General features: G+C 50.8%; 1 protein-coding gene across 12 annotated transcripts in view; it reads right to left on the bottom strand.

Annotated features, from left to right (window-relative positions):
• Positions 1–16,450, bottom strand: part of ABLIM1 (actin binding LIM protein 1) — a 270,624-nt gene that overhangs the window by 77,287 nt on the left and 176,887 nt on the right. For all 12 annotated transcript variants that reach the window (XM_079794170.1, XM_079794168.1, XM_079794178.1 and 9 more), the window contains 2 exons: positions 6,452–6,578; positions 4,999–5,092 (listed from right to left, as the gene is read on the bottom strand). In XM_079794170.1, coding sequence (XP_079650296.1) covers positions 4,999–5,092; positions 6,452–6,578 — 221 coding nt within the window. The remainder of the gene's footprint in view (positions 1–4,998; positions 5,093–6,451; positions 6,579–16,450) is intronic.

Below are 16,450 nucleotides of genomic sequence, written 5' to 3' on the forward strand. Positions count from 1 at the left end.
AGGTATTCAGTCAGGTGGTGAGAATTTATGCCCAAAGAGTACGTGGAATCTTTAATAAATTCTGGCTCAAGGCCATGGCAAAAACTCATTGCGGGGGAGGGGGGGAAATTATTCATGAACACATCTGTATGTAGCAGCTGCTAGGTGCCCAGTAAAAAGTAACAGGAAATTCTTGCTGAAACAATGGAAGACTGAGTTCATGGGCATAAATGCATGTGACTGTCTAAAGTTACGGGAGGTGCGTGGTGAATTTTCAAACCAAAGCGTCGACACGACTAGTAGCATGGGTGTTAACTTGTGCACCTGAAATAATCACGTATAACTGGCCTGACTCCTTCTTTCAGACAGGAAGTTCAAAATACTGTGCTTTTAAAAAATATATATTTTTATTGATTTCAGAGAGGAAGGGAGAGGGAGTTAGATAGGAACATCAATGATGAGAGAGTCATTGATCGGCTGCTTCCTGCAGGCCCCATACCAGGGACTGAGCCCGCAACCCAGGCATGTGCCCTGACTGGGAATCGAACCACGACCTCCCAGCTCAGAGGTGGACGCTCAACCACTGAGCCATGCCGACCGGGCAAAATATTGGGGTTTTACAAAATCTGTTTCTTCATTTATAAATGAAGGAAGTGAAAAATATTTCTTGAGGCCCTGTATGTCAGGCACTGTCTCAGACAACTTACTTATTTCATTCAAGCCTTTAAGAGGTGAGTATTGCCCTGGCTGGTTTTGCTCAGTGGATAGAGTGTCGGCCTGTGGACTGAGGGGTCCCGGGTTCGATTCCAGTCAAGGGCATGTACCTTGGTTGCAGGCACATCCCCAGTAGGAGGTGTGCAGGAGGCAGCTGATCAATGTTTCTCTCTCATCAATGTTTCTAACTCTCTATCCCTATCCCTTCCTCTCTGTAAAAAAAAAGCAATAAAATATATATATATTTTTTTTAAAAGAGGTGAGTATTATTATCCACATTTCACAGAGGAGGGTGCTGCGAGTTGAGCCACCCACTAATCGTTACTCAGCTCCAAGTATAGCTACTGGAATCAAATCCCGGTGTGCCTGGCTATATCTAATGTTTCCTACTAACCGCTCTTCGCTCCCTCCCACCTCACCTAAGGCCTCTCCAAGCTCCAAAATTCCAGATTCTATCTGTTTCCAAGATGCCTGCAGCTCTGAGTTTTGCTGAAGGGCCATGGAGCTCGCGTACAAACAGTTTTCCTTTGTAAGTGGCCTTCTGGGGTTGGACTCACTGCCCCAGCTCATTTCCGCGGCACTGGATGGGCACCAGCCTCGCCCGCCCCCCTCCTGCCTAGCTGGCCAAGTCTAAGCAGGCCCATCTGCCGGATTGGCATCAGAACGTCCCTCCGAGGCGGAAGCCGTGAGGTCCAGGAAGCAAGCACACTCAGGTGGAAAACGAGAGAGCAGCAAGCCGGCTCCGCGTGGGACAGATCTCGGCCTGTGGACTGGGGGACCCACCGCTCCCGTGTCCCCCGGGGCAGCTCCCGGGCCGCGGGGACGGTTTCACCTCAGAAATGTCCCCAGGGAAGTGGAAGGAGGCACGAAGTCCTCCGAGCACAGCGAGAAGGGGAAGAGCGTGGTTCGTCTTCACTCACGTGGGTGACTATCCTGGCACTGCATGTATGTGACATGCACAGAACGAGGCCGGAGCTGTCATCAGCCTGTCCTTTGCAGATCACATCTTGGATGGTGACAGAAAGGTTATATGTCATGTGCATGCCACAGGATAACCCATGCTTCTGCTCACAAGGTCTTGGCCCAGAACAAGACCTGCGCTCTGCGTATGGCTACCACAGCACCGCGTGCTTAGAACCCCTTCAGCAGAGGAAGCGGGGGGTGGGGGGCCGGGCCTCCCAGGTGCAGCCTGAGCTAGGTTCAGGGACATCAGCAGCATCTGCCCCCGGGCTTTAGGAAAGAGTAAAACCAAGCCACCTTCAGAGAACCCAGGAAAAGGACTCGGTGGGATCGTGTTGTGATTCTATTTCCTACTGGCCAGGAGTCCAGCAGGAGGGGGCGAAAGAGAGTCCGAATCCAGCCCTTCCATCCATCCTTCCATCCATCGTTTCCCAGGTAACAGATAAAGGCGGGACAGGGCCGTCCGAGGGATGAACGGAAAGGCATTCAACGGGCAGGAGGATCTGCCAGGGGCTACGCTGCAGGGCCTGTCCCTTACGTGGTGTGGTACCCTAGTCGTTACTGACATCACCCCACATTCCTCCCCGGAGAGCACACGGGCACAGTAAACACCACGCCGCGAGACACGTGCTGCCAGCCTTTTGGGAGAGACAGGAGGCCTGGTTTCCTGGGTGTGGTGACTGGAGGAAGAAGGGGGAGGAGAAGCCTACGAGACCCGAGCAGGCAGAGCTGAGCCCCCTCCGGCCTCCGGGTCAGAGCGCAGACAGCACGGCTTCCCTTGGTCTCTGAGCCAAGCGCTCACCCAGGAGGCAGGTGCCCGCTCAGCCAGGCACCTTCTGCGGAGCGGGCCGTGCTGCCCGGGGAGCCCGTGGCTGAGAACATTTGTCTAGAAGGAATCCGTGCAGAGCTGCATAAACACGGAGTCCCCGCGGGACGCGAATTGTGCAAGAGACAGAGAGACGAAGAGCAGTCCGCCCTGTGTCAGCCGAGGGAACAGCCAAGAGTGAGGGAGAGGACGCGGGGCAGCCATTTCCCTTCACCCCCAAGATCTCTGTTTCCAGTTTGACATTTGCTCCCCCCTCCCTCTCCTGTGCTGTCTTCATTTTGGAACGATTGTGCTACGGTTCTTCTTTCTTCATGAGGTTGGCAGGTAGCAACCTACACCCCAGAAAGGCAGATTCCCGGAATCAGAGACCCCCTAGGACCATCCACCAAAGACGGAAGGAAATGCATATCAAAGAGATGCTCTCTGACATCCACTGAGATCTGTGAACTTAGTCTGAAGTGTCAGGAGCTTCCTGTACCATCCGGCTGCTAAAGCAGAAGGCGGGAGGGGGAGGGGAGGAGGGAGGAGGAAGGCTGCTTCAGAGAGGAGCTTAGAGGTGGAGATGGAGACAGGAGGTCTAGTGGCAAACCCCAGGATCTCCCACTCATTTGCTTCTGAACTTCTTCCTTAGGAGGCAGGTTGTATACAGCTCCACAACACTCCTGCACCGATAAGTTAGTTACCATAAGCCTTGAAAATGTGCCATTGATAGTAAGATCTCTCTAAAAAGAGAATCTTGTAAAAAACAAGAATGAAAGCAAACTCATGATCGATAAGCCCTCAGCTCAAGCGGATGCTATAGGCTGAGTGTTACGTGCCAGTTTCCAGAAAATCGCCCCCCAACTCCAGGCGACCACTAGCCTGCTTCCTGTCCCTATGGATTTACTTACTCTGGGTATTCCCTCTAAATGGGAGCATACAGCATGAGGCCTTTTGTGACGGCTTCTCCCACTTCGCAGGTTTTCAAGAGTGGTCATGTTGTACCCTGTGCAGAAGTCTTTCGTTCTAATATGTCATCGTCTGTATATATACATTTATGGGCACTCATCCCCCGACACTTGGGTTGTTCCCATCTGGCTGTTGCGAACAGAGCGCTGTGAACATGGGTGCGCATGGATTTGAGTCCTCCCATCCATTCTTCATACAAAAATCTCATCCAATCACGTGATGCGCCAGCCGCAATCACTTCAAACTCCTGAATGTGACCCTCGACCCCTCCACGCCGGCCCCTCCCCACTCTTCAGCATCATCGCACACCTGCCCTCCTGCCCAACTGGCCTTCTGTTTCTTGCCCGTGCTGTGCTTTTGGTTTTCACCTCTGAGCCTCCGCAGAGGCTGTTCCCTCTTCCTGGAACACCCTTCCCCTGGGTGAGAGGCAGCTTATCTCCCAAATCCAACTGGCTGGGCTGCACTAGCTCCCAGCACAGAGCCAACGCTGGCCCCTCATATTCTATAGACAGAGAGGCACCTCGGAGCTCCCTGTGGGGTGAGGAAGGCCACGCTGGCCCCGGCTGGGAAATCCCGCAGAACCTGCCCAGAGACAACGTGGGGGCCTCTCCTCGGATTGACATCTCTGAGCCACGCCCTGCTGGGAAGTTTGAGTATGTGGATTCAGGGCCCTGGCGTCTGCCCGAGCGACGTGACAAGCCCAGGACCAGGCGGTCGCCTTCCCAGCCGCTCCGCACACATGCTCCACCCTGCATTGTGGGCGGGCTATGAGGCAATCGTTGCTTTTCCCGTCACAACTGGTCAACACCCACAGGCCTGTGCGCAGTGAGGTGGCTCCGCAGACGGCTCCAGCTCCAGGGGAGCACGGCCCAGCCCAGAGGCAGAGGCTGGTGGCCGCTGAGACAGCAGGAAGCTCACGGGGGGGGGGGGGGGGGGGTGAGAGAGCGGGCATGAGCCAGTCACACCTGAACCCACAGGCTTCAGCTCAGCCCGGGCCTCGGGGCGCCTGGGCCACACAGGATGTGGACTTCTCAGGGCGGGGAAGTCACCTTCCACCCACCCTTCCTTTTCTCAGCTTCAGTTCTGAGCCTCTGCTCCCTGAGTGTGTGCACGCTCATATGCACACATGTACTGCAAGAGCATACATGTCATGCACACTCCCAGGTGTACATGCACGTGACACTCCCACACATGCACATGCAAAAGCACACACGTATCTACACCTATACACGCGTATACACACGTAGACACGTGGCTCTAACATGCTCACTCCTCTTCTCTGATTTCTAAAAATAGTCTAATACACAGCCCTCCCTTCCACATACTGGTAATTCCTAACAGCCCCTTGGTCATGCTTTCCTTCCCTTCAATTCTCCATCGTTCCCGTGTCCACATGAACATTGAGCAGAAACGGCCTGTGAAGACACTCAACACGCTCATTCTCTAAGAGGTTGGTCATCTACAACCTTCTCTCCTCCACCCGTGAGGAAAAATGGAAAAGCAGACTCCCCCGCGGGCCCGAGGGCCTCGGAGGGAAACGACGCTGTGAGGGCAGCCCGCCCGTCACTCACCTCCAAGACCTTGCCGGTGATGAACTGGTGGCAGGCTTCACATTTCACCCCGAAGAGCCCCTGGTAGTCCTTTTCGCAGTACGGGGCGCCGTCCCTGCAGGACGAGAGAGTGCTCAGCGCCCGCCCGAGGAGGCCCAGGCGGGGCGGCCCCGGAACCACGCGTCTCTGGGGCCTGGGACAGACGGTGGGAGACTGTTTCTCTCCCGCCCAGCGTGCATGTGCCTGGAGCTCAGACACGAGCAGGACCCGCGAAGCCAAGCGATCCAGAGACAGAGCTGTGGTCCCGCGGGCCACACAGAAACCACGGCCACGTCACCAAGTGCTCCCCAGTGCCCGACCCTCGAGGGTCTCAGGCTCACTAGCCGAGCCCTGGCACCGTTCTCGGCCACCGCCAGCCAGATGGGCTCAGATGTGGTCTCAGCGCTCCCCGCTCTGGAGGCCCTGACCTGCCTCCCGACCCCGCTCCTCGTGCTCACACGCAGCCTCAGCCTCCAGGAGGTCCACGGGGGGCCCAGGCCTTCTCGTCCAGCCCCCCACAAACACCGTGGCTTCCCCAGCGCACAGTGGAGGTGGCGCTGCGTGGCCTGTGGCGGAGGTACCGTGTGGCCACGGCCCCGCAGCCCTCGGTGTGCGTTTGAGAGCTGAGCATCTTCCTCTTCTCACTTCCGCTCTGCGTCAGAGTCACCTCTGGGCGGTTCCCACAGGTCAGCCCAGACCTACAGAGTTAGGTTTTTGGAAGGTGGGGCCCAAACTACTTTTTGTTTGTTTTGCTAGATTCTTAGGTTAAATTTATTTGATGTTTTTGAATAGCTGATATATTCGCCCAGTTGGAAGACATTTTCTAAAGCATAAAAATGGTATATAGGGAAAATTTCCCCCTCATTGCCACTGTCTCCCCCATCCCCAAGCCCAGTCTTTCTTCCTTAACGCAAAAGGAAACCATTGTAACGGTAACTAGTTTCTCGGGCTGCATAAAAACCAAACAAACAGAAACCCGACTTCATCTGCTGTAGCTGTTATCCACACCAGCATTACTACACGAACCTGTTCCCTGAGGAGCTATTGTGTGCATTGGTCCTAATGTGGGTTTTTTGGGGGAAGGCTGGGGTGTCTACAAATACATTCAAGACCTGGAAGGAGCACAAAGGTTTGTTAGTGCCAAAATGGGGGGGAGAGGGGAACCTAGTGAAGGTAAAATGACTGAATGCTTCATTGGTCACAACATATTGCATCAGCTTTGTTCATCGCTAAATCAGGCAATGCTTAACATCTCGTTACATTTATAGACGGCAAACTACGGCAAATGCAGAGGAATAAAATTCCTTGCGCCAGTTTTACATCCAAAAGTCCCTGTGGATTGTGGGGTGTGAATGTCTGTCATTATGGCCTGTGGGTTGGGGTGGGGCCCCCGGAGCAGGAGCGAGAGGGGCCCCCCAGGCCGAGCCTCACTTACTTGCTGATGTACTCGCCGGTGAGGACCTTCCCGCAGGACTTGCATTTAAAGCACCCCAAGTGCCACTGCTTTTCCAGCGCCAGCAGCGCCTGCCCGTTCTTGATGTCCCTTCCGCAGCCGGCACAGTCTGGAAGAAAGCAGCCAGATGTTACCCCATGCAGCCAGGTGTGCTACACGCCAGCACTCGGGCCAGCTCTGAACCCATGTGTCCCCATCACACACTCAATAAACATTTGCTTAAGCACCGGTTCGCTCTGCGCTCGCCCTGCACAGTCTGTCTCGCGAGCCCCATTCTCATGCGGCGTGGACGCTCCATGAACCACGGAGGATCCAGGGGATGGAAGTCCTCCATCCTGTATTTCCTCGGAGGTTACTGAAGCCCCTCTGAGCTCCTGCTGGCCCAGAGACGACTTAACTACAGGGTCCAGGCCGTGACCTGGGGAAAGCTCTCCTGGGCCTTTAGTCATTGAGGACACGTGGGAGCCGCAGAGCCCCCCAGGCTGGGTGCCCGCTTGGCACCATCACGTGGTTCCCAGAACACCGCTCGGAAGTCTCACTTCTGCAAACAGGACTCTTCTGCCTTGTCAACCTAAACCAGACCCTCCATGCTTTGTCATCATCAATTAAACGGCTCTTAATTCCTCAGCTTTCCATTCTCCCGGGCAGACTCCGTGAAGCAGATCACAGAGAGAGAGTTTCTTCATGGTGAGGAGCGTGGGCCCCGGAATGAGCCGGTTCTGCACCCCGCTCATTGCCTTGTTGGCTAGTTCCGTGATCCCGGCTGGCTCTCCCGCTTTCTTTTTTTAAAATATATTTTTATTGATTTCAGAGAGGAAGGGAGAGGGAGATAGGGATAGAAAAATCAGTGATGGGAGACAATTATTGATCAGCTGCCTTCTGCATGCCCCACCCTGGGGATCGAGCCTGCAGCTGGGCATCTGCCCTGATGGGGAATCGAACCGTGACCTCCTGGTTCATAGGTTGACACTTAACCACTGAGCCACACCGGCCGGGCTCTCCCGCTTTCTAAGCCTCGGTTTGCTCGGGCAGAAGCGGGATGTTGTTAGTGCTTTGCTCCAGCCTCTGAGGAGGAGTCCTCCCATGATGGATTCAGCACGGTGGTTGGCATGCAGGAAGTGGCTCTCTAAACATTTGCTATTAGTATAATTTCCATGATTATCCTGGTTATTAAATCATTTTCAGAGAAGTTGAGCCTTTAAAAGAACCCAGAAGAATGTAAATTGGTGCATCCTTTTTAGAAGCAACTTAAACATCTCCGGACATTTAAAACCCCTGTGCCCAAGGAAGTGACAGGAAGCGCTGTGGGCAGGCTGGCCATGATGTCCCCACGAGCGCAGGAACAGCACCCCGGAATAAAGCAATGTCCAGGCAAGGCCCCGGGTGCACAGACGGCTAAACACCCCCCTCTCCTGACCACATCCTCGGTGGCTGCTCATGTACTAAGGACACTCCTAACCACCTCAACTCTCTCCGCCCAGAAAAAGAAGATGCCCAGTCACTGACCTGCTCCTGCTTCCTGACAACACACACCCAGAGCTGCTCCCCTCCCTGAACCCTCCCTAAGGTGCCCCGCACAAGCGCAAATCCTAGAAAGGCTCCAAATACCGTCCCGGGTGTTGTCTCCCTGGCTGTAGTTTAAGTAAACCTGACCTTCCTTCCTTCCTTCCTTCCTCCTTCCTTCCTTCCTTCCTTCCTTCCTTCCTTCCTTCCTTCCTTCCTTCCTTCCTTCCCTCCTTCCTTCCCTCCTTCCTTCCCTCCCTCCTTCCTTCCCTCCCTCCTCCCTTCCCTCCCTCCTTCCTTCCTCCCTCCTCCCTCCGTCCCTCTCTTCCTCTCTCCCTCTCTTCCTCCTCCCTCCCTCCCTCCCTCCCTCCTTCCCTCCTTCCTTCCTTCCTTTTTTTTTTTTGACTACAGATATGTAGAATTTCTAGTGATCTCTGGTCAGTAGGTAATAATGTGCCTTTAAACCCAGCAATTTCATGTCTAAGATTTCATTCTACAAATAAATTTGCAAAAGTGTATATGTGTGTTCCCTGAAGAATACATAGGCATTCCCCGAAGAATTTTTGTAACAACAAAACTGAAAATAGCCTAAATGGATATTAATGAGGAACCAGGAAATTCATTATAATATAGTCAATAATGGAATACAGTGTGCTGTTAAGAAGAAAGAGGTAGATTTGTTGTGGGCATGGAAAGATGTCCAAAATTGAATAAGTAAACAAAGCAAGCTGTAGAACAGTATGCATAGCATCAGCTCATTAATAGAAAAATTGTTAAAAAATATGTGTATATTTGTACACATGCTTATATATGAACAGAACACTTCTTTAAAAAAAAAACCATAAGAAATCTAAAGACACTTCCCTCAGTGGTGGAGAACTTTACTTTTTATGTCACAGCCTCTATGTTGTTTAATTTTTTGCCATGAGAATATAAAAAAAAAAGAGTAAATAAATATTTATAAAGTTAAAAACATATCTGCTCTATGTTTAAATATTTCAGATTAGAATCTCTTTACATATAGCTTATTATAAGCTGTGTATCATATGGTCACAGAGCATTACATATTTTTTTAAAAGCTGGGGTTTATTATTATCCCAGCATCTCACCAAAAATCTTACAAATTAGATCTCACATCTAGTGGTTATTTATAAAGATTAAAACAGAAGACTATAATGTGTATTCATAAATACTGTTTTTAAAGGTTAGGAACACAGTATGTACCCAAGATGAATTGGTAATTTTTAATGCAAGTTGAACTCCAATTTTCCATTATTCTGGTTAGATCATTCCCACTAGGTGGCAGTAAAGATTTAAAATAATAAGGAAGGCTCTGGTTGATTAATTTTTTTTTTTTTTAGAAAATAAACTTTAGAGATGGCTTTTCAATTCTACAGCTGAAGACAAGTGGGCTGAGAGTTTACCTACAGAGCTGTTTGAGGTCTCCCCCTGCACAGAGCTGAGGTCTAGGGAGATGGAAGATGCGGATGGTAAGAACATGGGCTGTGGAATTAGGGAGATTTGGACACTAACCTGGGAAAACTACTCTCTCTGAACTCTCACTTCTTCAGCTGGGAAATGCTGACGTACTTCCTAGATTGCTCTGAGGGGAGAGACCCTGCCTGGTAAAGTGCTTCGCATCACACTCAGAACTCTTGGCACAGGTTGGGCATTCAATGTGGTTCCCCTTTTCATAATAGGGGCAGATCTGGGGCTAAAAGCCAGGTTTCTTTCTTTCTTTTTTTTTTAAAATATATTTTATTGATTTTTTACAGAGAGGAAGGGAGAGGGATAGAGAGTCAGAAACATCGATGAGAGAGAAACATCAATCAGCTGCCTCCTGCACACCTCCCACTGGGGATGTGCCTGCAACCAAGGTGCATGCCCTTGACTGGAATCGAACCTGGGACCCTTAAGTCCGCGGGCCGACGCTCTATCCACTGAGCCAAACCGGACAGGGCGAAAGCCAGGTTTCTTGACTCTAAGTCTTGCTGTCCTTACAAACACACTTACGCCCAGATGTCCCAAAGCTCTGAGCCCACCTGAGAGCAACAACAACCTCCCAGACCATCCTGCACTGAGGGCTGCCGATGAACCAGGCACTGTGCGAGGGCTGTGTGCTGTGCATACTTCACAGTCATTTAGTCCCAGTGCCTGGCAGTCTGGAAGCTTCCGGCTCACAGGGGGTGTGCTGTGCTTCTCAGATCCTCCGCGCCCTGCAGCGTCCCATGGAGGGCAGATTTCCTGTGGCTGATTTTCAGAATGGCTACAGAGAAGAAGTTGCTGAATGCCTAGAGCCAGGCGGCTGGGAAGAAGGCTGGGCTGAAAGAAGAGGCTGCGATGAGCCTCTGCACCCCAAACCTTAAGACAGAAATCAAGCAAATCAGCCAAGACCATCTCCTACAAAGGAGAATCTGGCCGCTCCGGCTGATGCTAAGGATTCTGGTGTTGCTCAGGCGCTGCCCGTGCATGCCTCTCTGGACCAAACCAACCATCTTCTCCGCGTAAGCCTGGTGTCATGGGGGGACATGGGAGGAGATGCAGGGACAAGATTCGTGCTGGACTGTTCACCCCTCCGCGCGCGTTCCAACGAGGCTTCTTTATAAGAACAACACGTCCTGCTCTCTAGCCGCATGCTTTTCAGCTGTTGAGAAAATTGTTTCCACATCACTGAAGCAGCTGCCGATAAATATAGAAAGCTGGTGATTGGTGCGGGAATGGCGGCCCACGCCAGGAATAGGTGAGTATGGGGCAGCGACGAGGAAACCAAACCCTCTAGCCACTCGCCAGTATCCTATCAAGGACGAATCATCACCAGATGTGAGGGAAGAAAAATCCAGCCGCAGCCTTAAACACATAGCTGCTGCCAGCCTTTCATTCTCCACACCAGGAGCCAAGAGGAGAGCTGGGACTCGGCTGCTCACGGCCAAGTTAAACCGGCATCCGAGCCCGCACCTGGCTCCGTGTTCCCATCATTTTGCTCAAAAGCGATAACTGGCCCTGATCATAGGGACCCTGCCAGTCTCCTGGCTCCTTTAACGTATCATTTGTTTGTTTGGTTTGGTTTTACATAGGGCCATGGACACCTGGGCTGCAAAGGTATTTAAATTGAAGGACGTGCGTGACAAATGGTCTCAGGCAGGAAGCTGTCATCAGCTGGACAGCACTTACGCCTGAATACCTATGTTCTGTCGGCCCTCCTAGACTTTCCCTTTGGGGCAGAGAGAGGGCCAGAGGGGTGTCTTGTTCTATGAAGCTGTCCTCTGTGGAGAAGGAGGACACGGAACTCTAGAAAAGGGGACGGCGTGGTTACCAAGTTCCCACTCATCCCACCTGCCCAGGCCTGCGTGCTGCCATCACACCTACTTCCGAAATGAAGGTGGAAACCGCCATGCAGAGAAAAAATCTCATTCCCTATTCTGGATCAAAGCTACCAGATCATGGAAGACTTTTCCTAGTGTCTTGGAATGTGGGGCTATGGACTTAGAGCCGGAGATGGTGATACACAGTCCATCTGCCAAAGTAGGGTGGTAGGCACCCCTGCCAGACGGACCAGGACAGCAGAGTCTACCTGCCGCTCTCAACCCCTATTACCTCTGGAGCCTGAAATTCAAAGAGGAATAGAGGAGAGTCCGCAGGGAGCCGTCCACACTGCGGGAGTGAGGTGTCCCCTCCCCGCTGCTGTGAAGGGATCAGAGGGCCCTGAGAGCAGAGGAGACGGGCTTTCCGCCTCCTACCAAGATGTCTACGAAGGGGGATGCTCAGGCCCAGGGCTGCTATGGGATCCCAGAGGAGCTTGGTGTTAGGTTCTTGGGATGAAAGGACTGGGGGGTCCTGGAGTTGGAAGCCTTCAGGAACAGCAAGTCTGGAGCCTGTGGAATCTGGGAATCTGCAAGGCAGGAAGCCTGCTGGAGCGCCCCCTGCTGGCAGGCTAAGGAGAAGACAGAGTGGCAGTGGTGTGGGTGTCCGCTGTTTGGCTCACTGGGGATGCCTGTGCGTGCTGTGGCTGGTACCCACGCCTGAGCATCCTGAATGCACACCAGAGAAAGCTGCCTGGCAGGGCTGGGGACCTCATTAGTAAGTGGCAATGAGGAGACCGGGAAGGAGCAGGGCCTGAGCTGGGAAGCGGGGAGGGGATTTGCTATAACAAGGTAGCCAGAAACGGCTTGCTTTTGCCAAGGAATTCAAAACCCACCCCCTGAAAGATGTCTCCAGAGAGTGTCAGCTGAAAGAGCCTGCCGATGCCAGCTTTACAACACTGTTCCCCTTCTTCGTTGAAACCTCTCCCCCTGGCCTGGACCCAAAGGGCCCATAAGCGGTACAGGAAGGGGTAAAAGAAGAGGCTGTGCCCCCTCCTCACTGCAGGTCTCCAGTTTGGGTTGGTCCTGAGCTGGGGACAGGGTGCAGCTCTGAACCGGATGTGAGAATCGAGTTTTTAACCAGGATAGACTGTTAAGAGCTAAAAGTAACTAGAAAGCTACGGGATCCACCTAAGACAGTGGTCGGCAAACTGCGGCTCTGTTGACTAATGAGGTTGCCAACTACTGCCTTAGGGAAAAACACTTAAAAAACATTTTAATAATGTACTAATGTCTTTAACCTGAAGTCAAAACTTCTGGGTAAGGGTAATGCCTTACGCAGTGGTCGGCAAACTCATTAGTCAACAGAGCCGCAGTTTGCCGACCACTGACCTAAGATATTATCAAGGGTAAAGGGAGCTCGGAGAGAGGATAATACTGTAGCAACAGGAAGAAATAAGATTCTTCCTTGTTTTGACCCATTCTATACACTAATTGTGCACCGATCCTACACACTAACAGTGAATAAAGACTTTGGAGGCAAAGAGACCCGGAGTCAAATTCCAGCTCTGACATCGAACTAAGGGACCAGGGGCAAGCTAGGCAGCCACTGGACCTCAGTTTCTTCATCTGTAAAATGGGCTGGCGAGACTATGTGCAATCACTGAGCAGAGTGCCAGGCACACGGTAAACACTCAGTGCCTGTGGCTCTCATGGTTGTAACCCCATAAATCTTACATTTCCTCTTCCCCCTTCACAAATAACTACAGTCCGCTGTCAGCCTCTGGGAAAGGCATTTTGGTTTCTCCGGTTCCACAATCACCGCCATCATCACATTAACGCTGTTATTGTTGTTGCTACTCAGCTTTTAGCTTGTGAGCGGTCTTGCTCTTCTGTGACCTCAGTCCACTTAGGGCTCCCGCTCACCTGAAACGCCGGATTACTTGCCTCTTACAGATCACAGGACACTCGAGAGCCAGAGGGACCCTGAAGACCACCTGATGTACGGGCTCCCTGTTATGCTCAGGGACTGAGGCCCAGGGTGGACGCGGGCTTTGCACAGGCCACGGATAAGCAGTGTCCCGTTAACTGCACAGCGGGCAGCTCCGGTCCTCAGGTCACGTGAACCCAGGCCGCTGCAGCTCACCAGGCTGCTCTGGGTTAGACCTCCAATCACAGGCTCACCTCCCCGGTCAGTGCCTCTTCCACTGCCGATGGGCAAATACTGCCGCGATGGAACCTGAACATGAGGTTCCTTTGGGGGTAAAAACCATCTAAACAGAGAACTATCGTGAAAATCATGGCAATCATAAAGGAACCAGAGAGGGACTTTCCTTGTTCAATTGGTGCCGGCTGAGATACTGAGATGTTTAAAAATGTCCACAGGGATTTTGAGCCAGTTCAGAGTATTTCCTTCCTTTCCTGTAAAACTTAAAAGATTAAAAATAAATCATATAATCAAGCTTCAGTATTGAAATGGTTGCCCAGGTAAGTTCCAGAAAATGCAAGCATTCCCCGAAATCCTTTTTTTTTTTTGTAAGTTAAAAAAAAAAAGAAAGTCTATTTGTCACCGACAAAGATGAGCACCTGAGTTCATAGCCATACACGTGAACGAAAAATAAATAGAAACGAAATCACTTCAGAGTTAGGTTGGTATTAATAGAAAGTGGAATAAGGCTTTGGAGACCCTATAAAAGATTCAAGTGCTGTCCTTTTAATAGACTGTTAACTAGAGGCACTTTATGCCTGGCCAGGACTCATTCCGGGGAGCTTTAAGGAAAGCAGAAAACAAATGTAAATTCCACGGCTTGGCTAACTTGAGGTCCTGAATTTAATGACATCGTATCTTGTCACTCCACAGTTCCTCCAGGGCATGGCTTTCCCGTTATCTCGTGTGATAAAATGGTGACGCCAGAAGGCTAGAGAAAGCTGCTCTGTCCAAAAGCGAGAGAAAGAAGGGACACAGAGAAGCATGACCTGGCCGTGGGTCAGACTCTGCCGGGTTGACAAGCTGCCTTCAACACAGCCTTCAACACGTCAGATTACCCTCGGACACGTGGATTCCTTCACGGCAAGCACTGCTCGGAGGCACACAGTGGCTGCCCACTTTCTAAGGGACAGGTCTTCCGGGTAGGCTGGGTTTCCATTGCTTCCTGGGGTCTGGATGTCTGTCGCCACCTGTCCTCACGCTTGAACTGACCGCATGCACCTATGTTACCAGCCTGGCCTTTGTTGTAGGCCCTTCACTTTGCAACCCCTGGATTAAAAAAAAAAATCCTTATGTTTTATAAGAGTGGGCTTAGAGTTTTAACATCTTTAAGGTATAAAGGATCTGGGTTTTTTAAAAACCTTTCCTTGACCAAAAAGACCACACCAGTGAGTAGTGATAAGAACATCGATCTAACAAGGGGTTATTGTTGAAAGTTGTTTTCTTTCTTTATCTGGGCCCTTCAATATTGTCAGGTTCCAAACCAGACATGTATGAGCTGACAAGCAGTGACTGGCCACAGTCCATTTTTTAAAGTTTTAAATTTATATCTATATTTAGAGAGAGAGAGAGGAAGGGAGAGGAGTGATAGAGAGGTAGAAATATCATTGATCAGCTGCCTCCTGCACGCCCCCTACTGGGGATCGAGCCCGCAGCCTGGGCATGTGCCCTGACCGGCAATGGAACTGGTGACCTCTTGGTTCCTGCATCGATGCTCAACCACTGAGTCACACTGGCCGGGCAAGGCCACAGTCCATTTGGGAACAAAACTGTAAACCAAGGCACACAAATAAGTCCACAGATTTATTTATTTATTTCCCTTTTTTTTTTTGGCACGTCATGGCCAATATCCAGGTATGAGGCCACTATAAGAAAGGATAGGGGAAAAAAGGAAAGATAAAGAAAAGATAGGTGGAGGGCAAAAGGAATGTGAAACTGCTAATGTGTTAGGCTAAGCACTTTTCAAGAGTTAGCTTTTAAAAGTCCTTTTTTTAACTTCTGAAATTCTATGCTGCTATTAGCCAAAAAAGCAGTATGACATCACAAGACATATTTTGAGAAGGGGGTAGAGGGGGTCAGAACATTTCACACAGACGCAATGTATTCGCCACTCTCTGGCAAAGGGGTCTCCATGGTATAAATAATTTATATTGCAAACTCACTGGGAATGGGCCAGGATTATAGTAAAAGGTTTATGTGCTGCCGAGTCTGTAACCTTGAACCAGATTTTCCACATCACCCTGGCCCCGCTGAGGTCAGCTGCTCCCTTTGCTGTCCTGATGGTCACGATGGAAACACTGTGGCCAGAGCAGCCTCTGACCTGCTATTTTAAGGAAGGTTCTTCTTGTCTTTGGAAGACAAATACTGCACAACAAACAAGTTTTCAGGGGCCACAGCAGCAACAGGTGATCAGCCCTCACCAGGACAGACGAAGGCGCCGGCAGCAGCCACTGCCCAAGTCCTCTCTAATGCCATATGTGACCAAAAGATCCTGTCTTTCCTTCTTTAAAAATTTTTTGAAAAACATTTTATTAATTTCAGAGAGGAAGAGAGGAAGAGAGAGAGCGAAACACCAATGATCAGAGAGAAGCATTGATTGGCCACCTCTTGCACGCGAGCCCGCAGCCTGGGCATATGCCCTAGACCAGAATCGAACCCAGGACCCTTCAGTCCACAGGCCGACAATCTATCCACTGAGCCAAACCAGCTAGGGCTTTTCCCTCCATTTAAAGAGTGTATATATTTATAGAATTTCAGTTGAGTGGACATCCTGTATACTTACAGAATTTCAGTTACTTTGCTCATCATTTTATAAATATAGGCCATTTACACATTTGAGATTTCCAATTCTGATCCCTAAACCAGTACTCTCAGAATTCTGCTAGGAGTACTAGGGATTCTCAAGGTCAAGAAGCTCTCTTCTTTAACCAGATTGGTGTGTTTTTCTCCCATATTCACGACTAGGATCTGAGTGGGAGATGAAAAGGAGCCAGACTATTTGCCTTTCCTCTCTTCATAATTGATTATGAAGTTATTAAGCAGGCATCCCACGGCTAATGCTGCTAGGCATGGGGGTGAGCATCAAAGCAATTGCCTTGGTACCAACCCAAAAGCATTAGAACTGAGAGCCTGAGAAGCTCATCTAATTAGCTGTGGAGGATGGCTTTGTCTGGCCCACAAACAGGCCTCAGC

Source organism: Cnephaeus nilssonii, assembly GCF_951640355.1.
Source record: "Cnephaeus nilssonii genome assembly, chromosome: 16".
NCBI classification, from domain to species: domain Eukaryota; kingdom Metazoa; phylum Chordata; class Mammalia; order Chiroptera; family Vespertilionidae; genus Cnephaeus; species Cnephaeus nilssonii.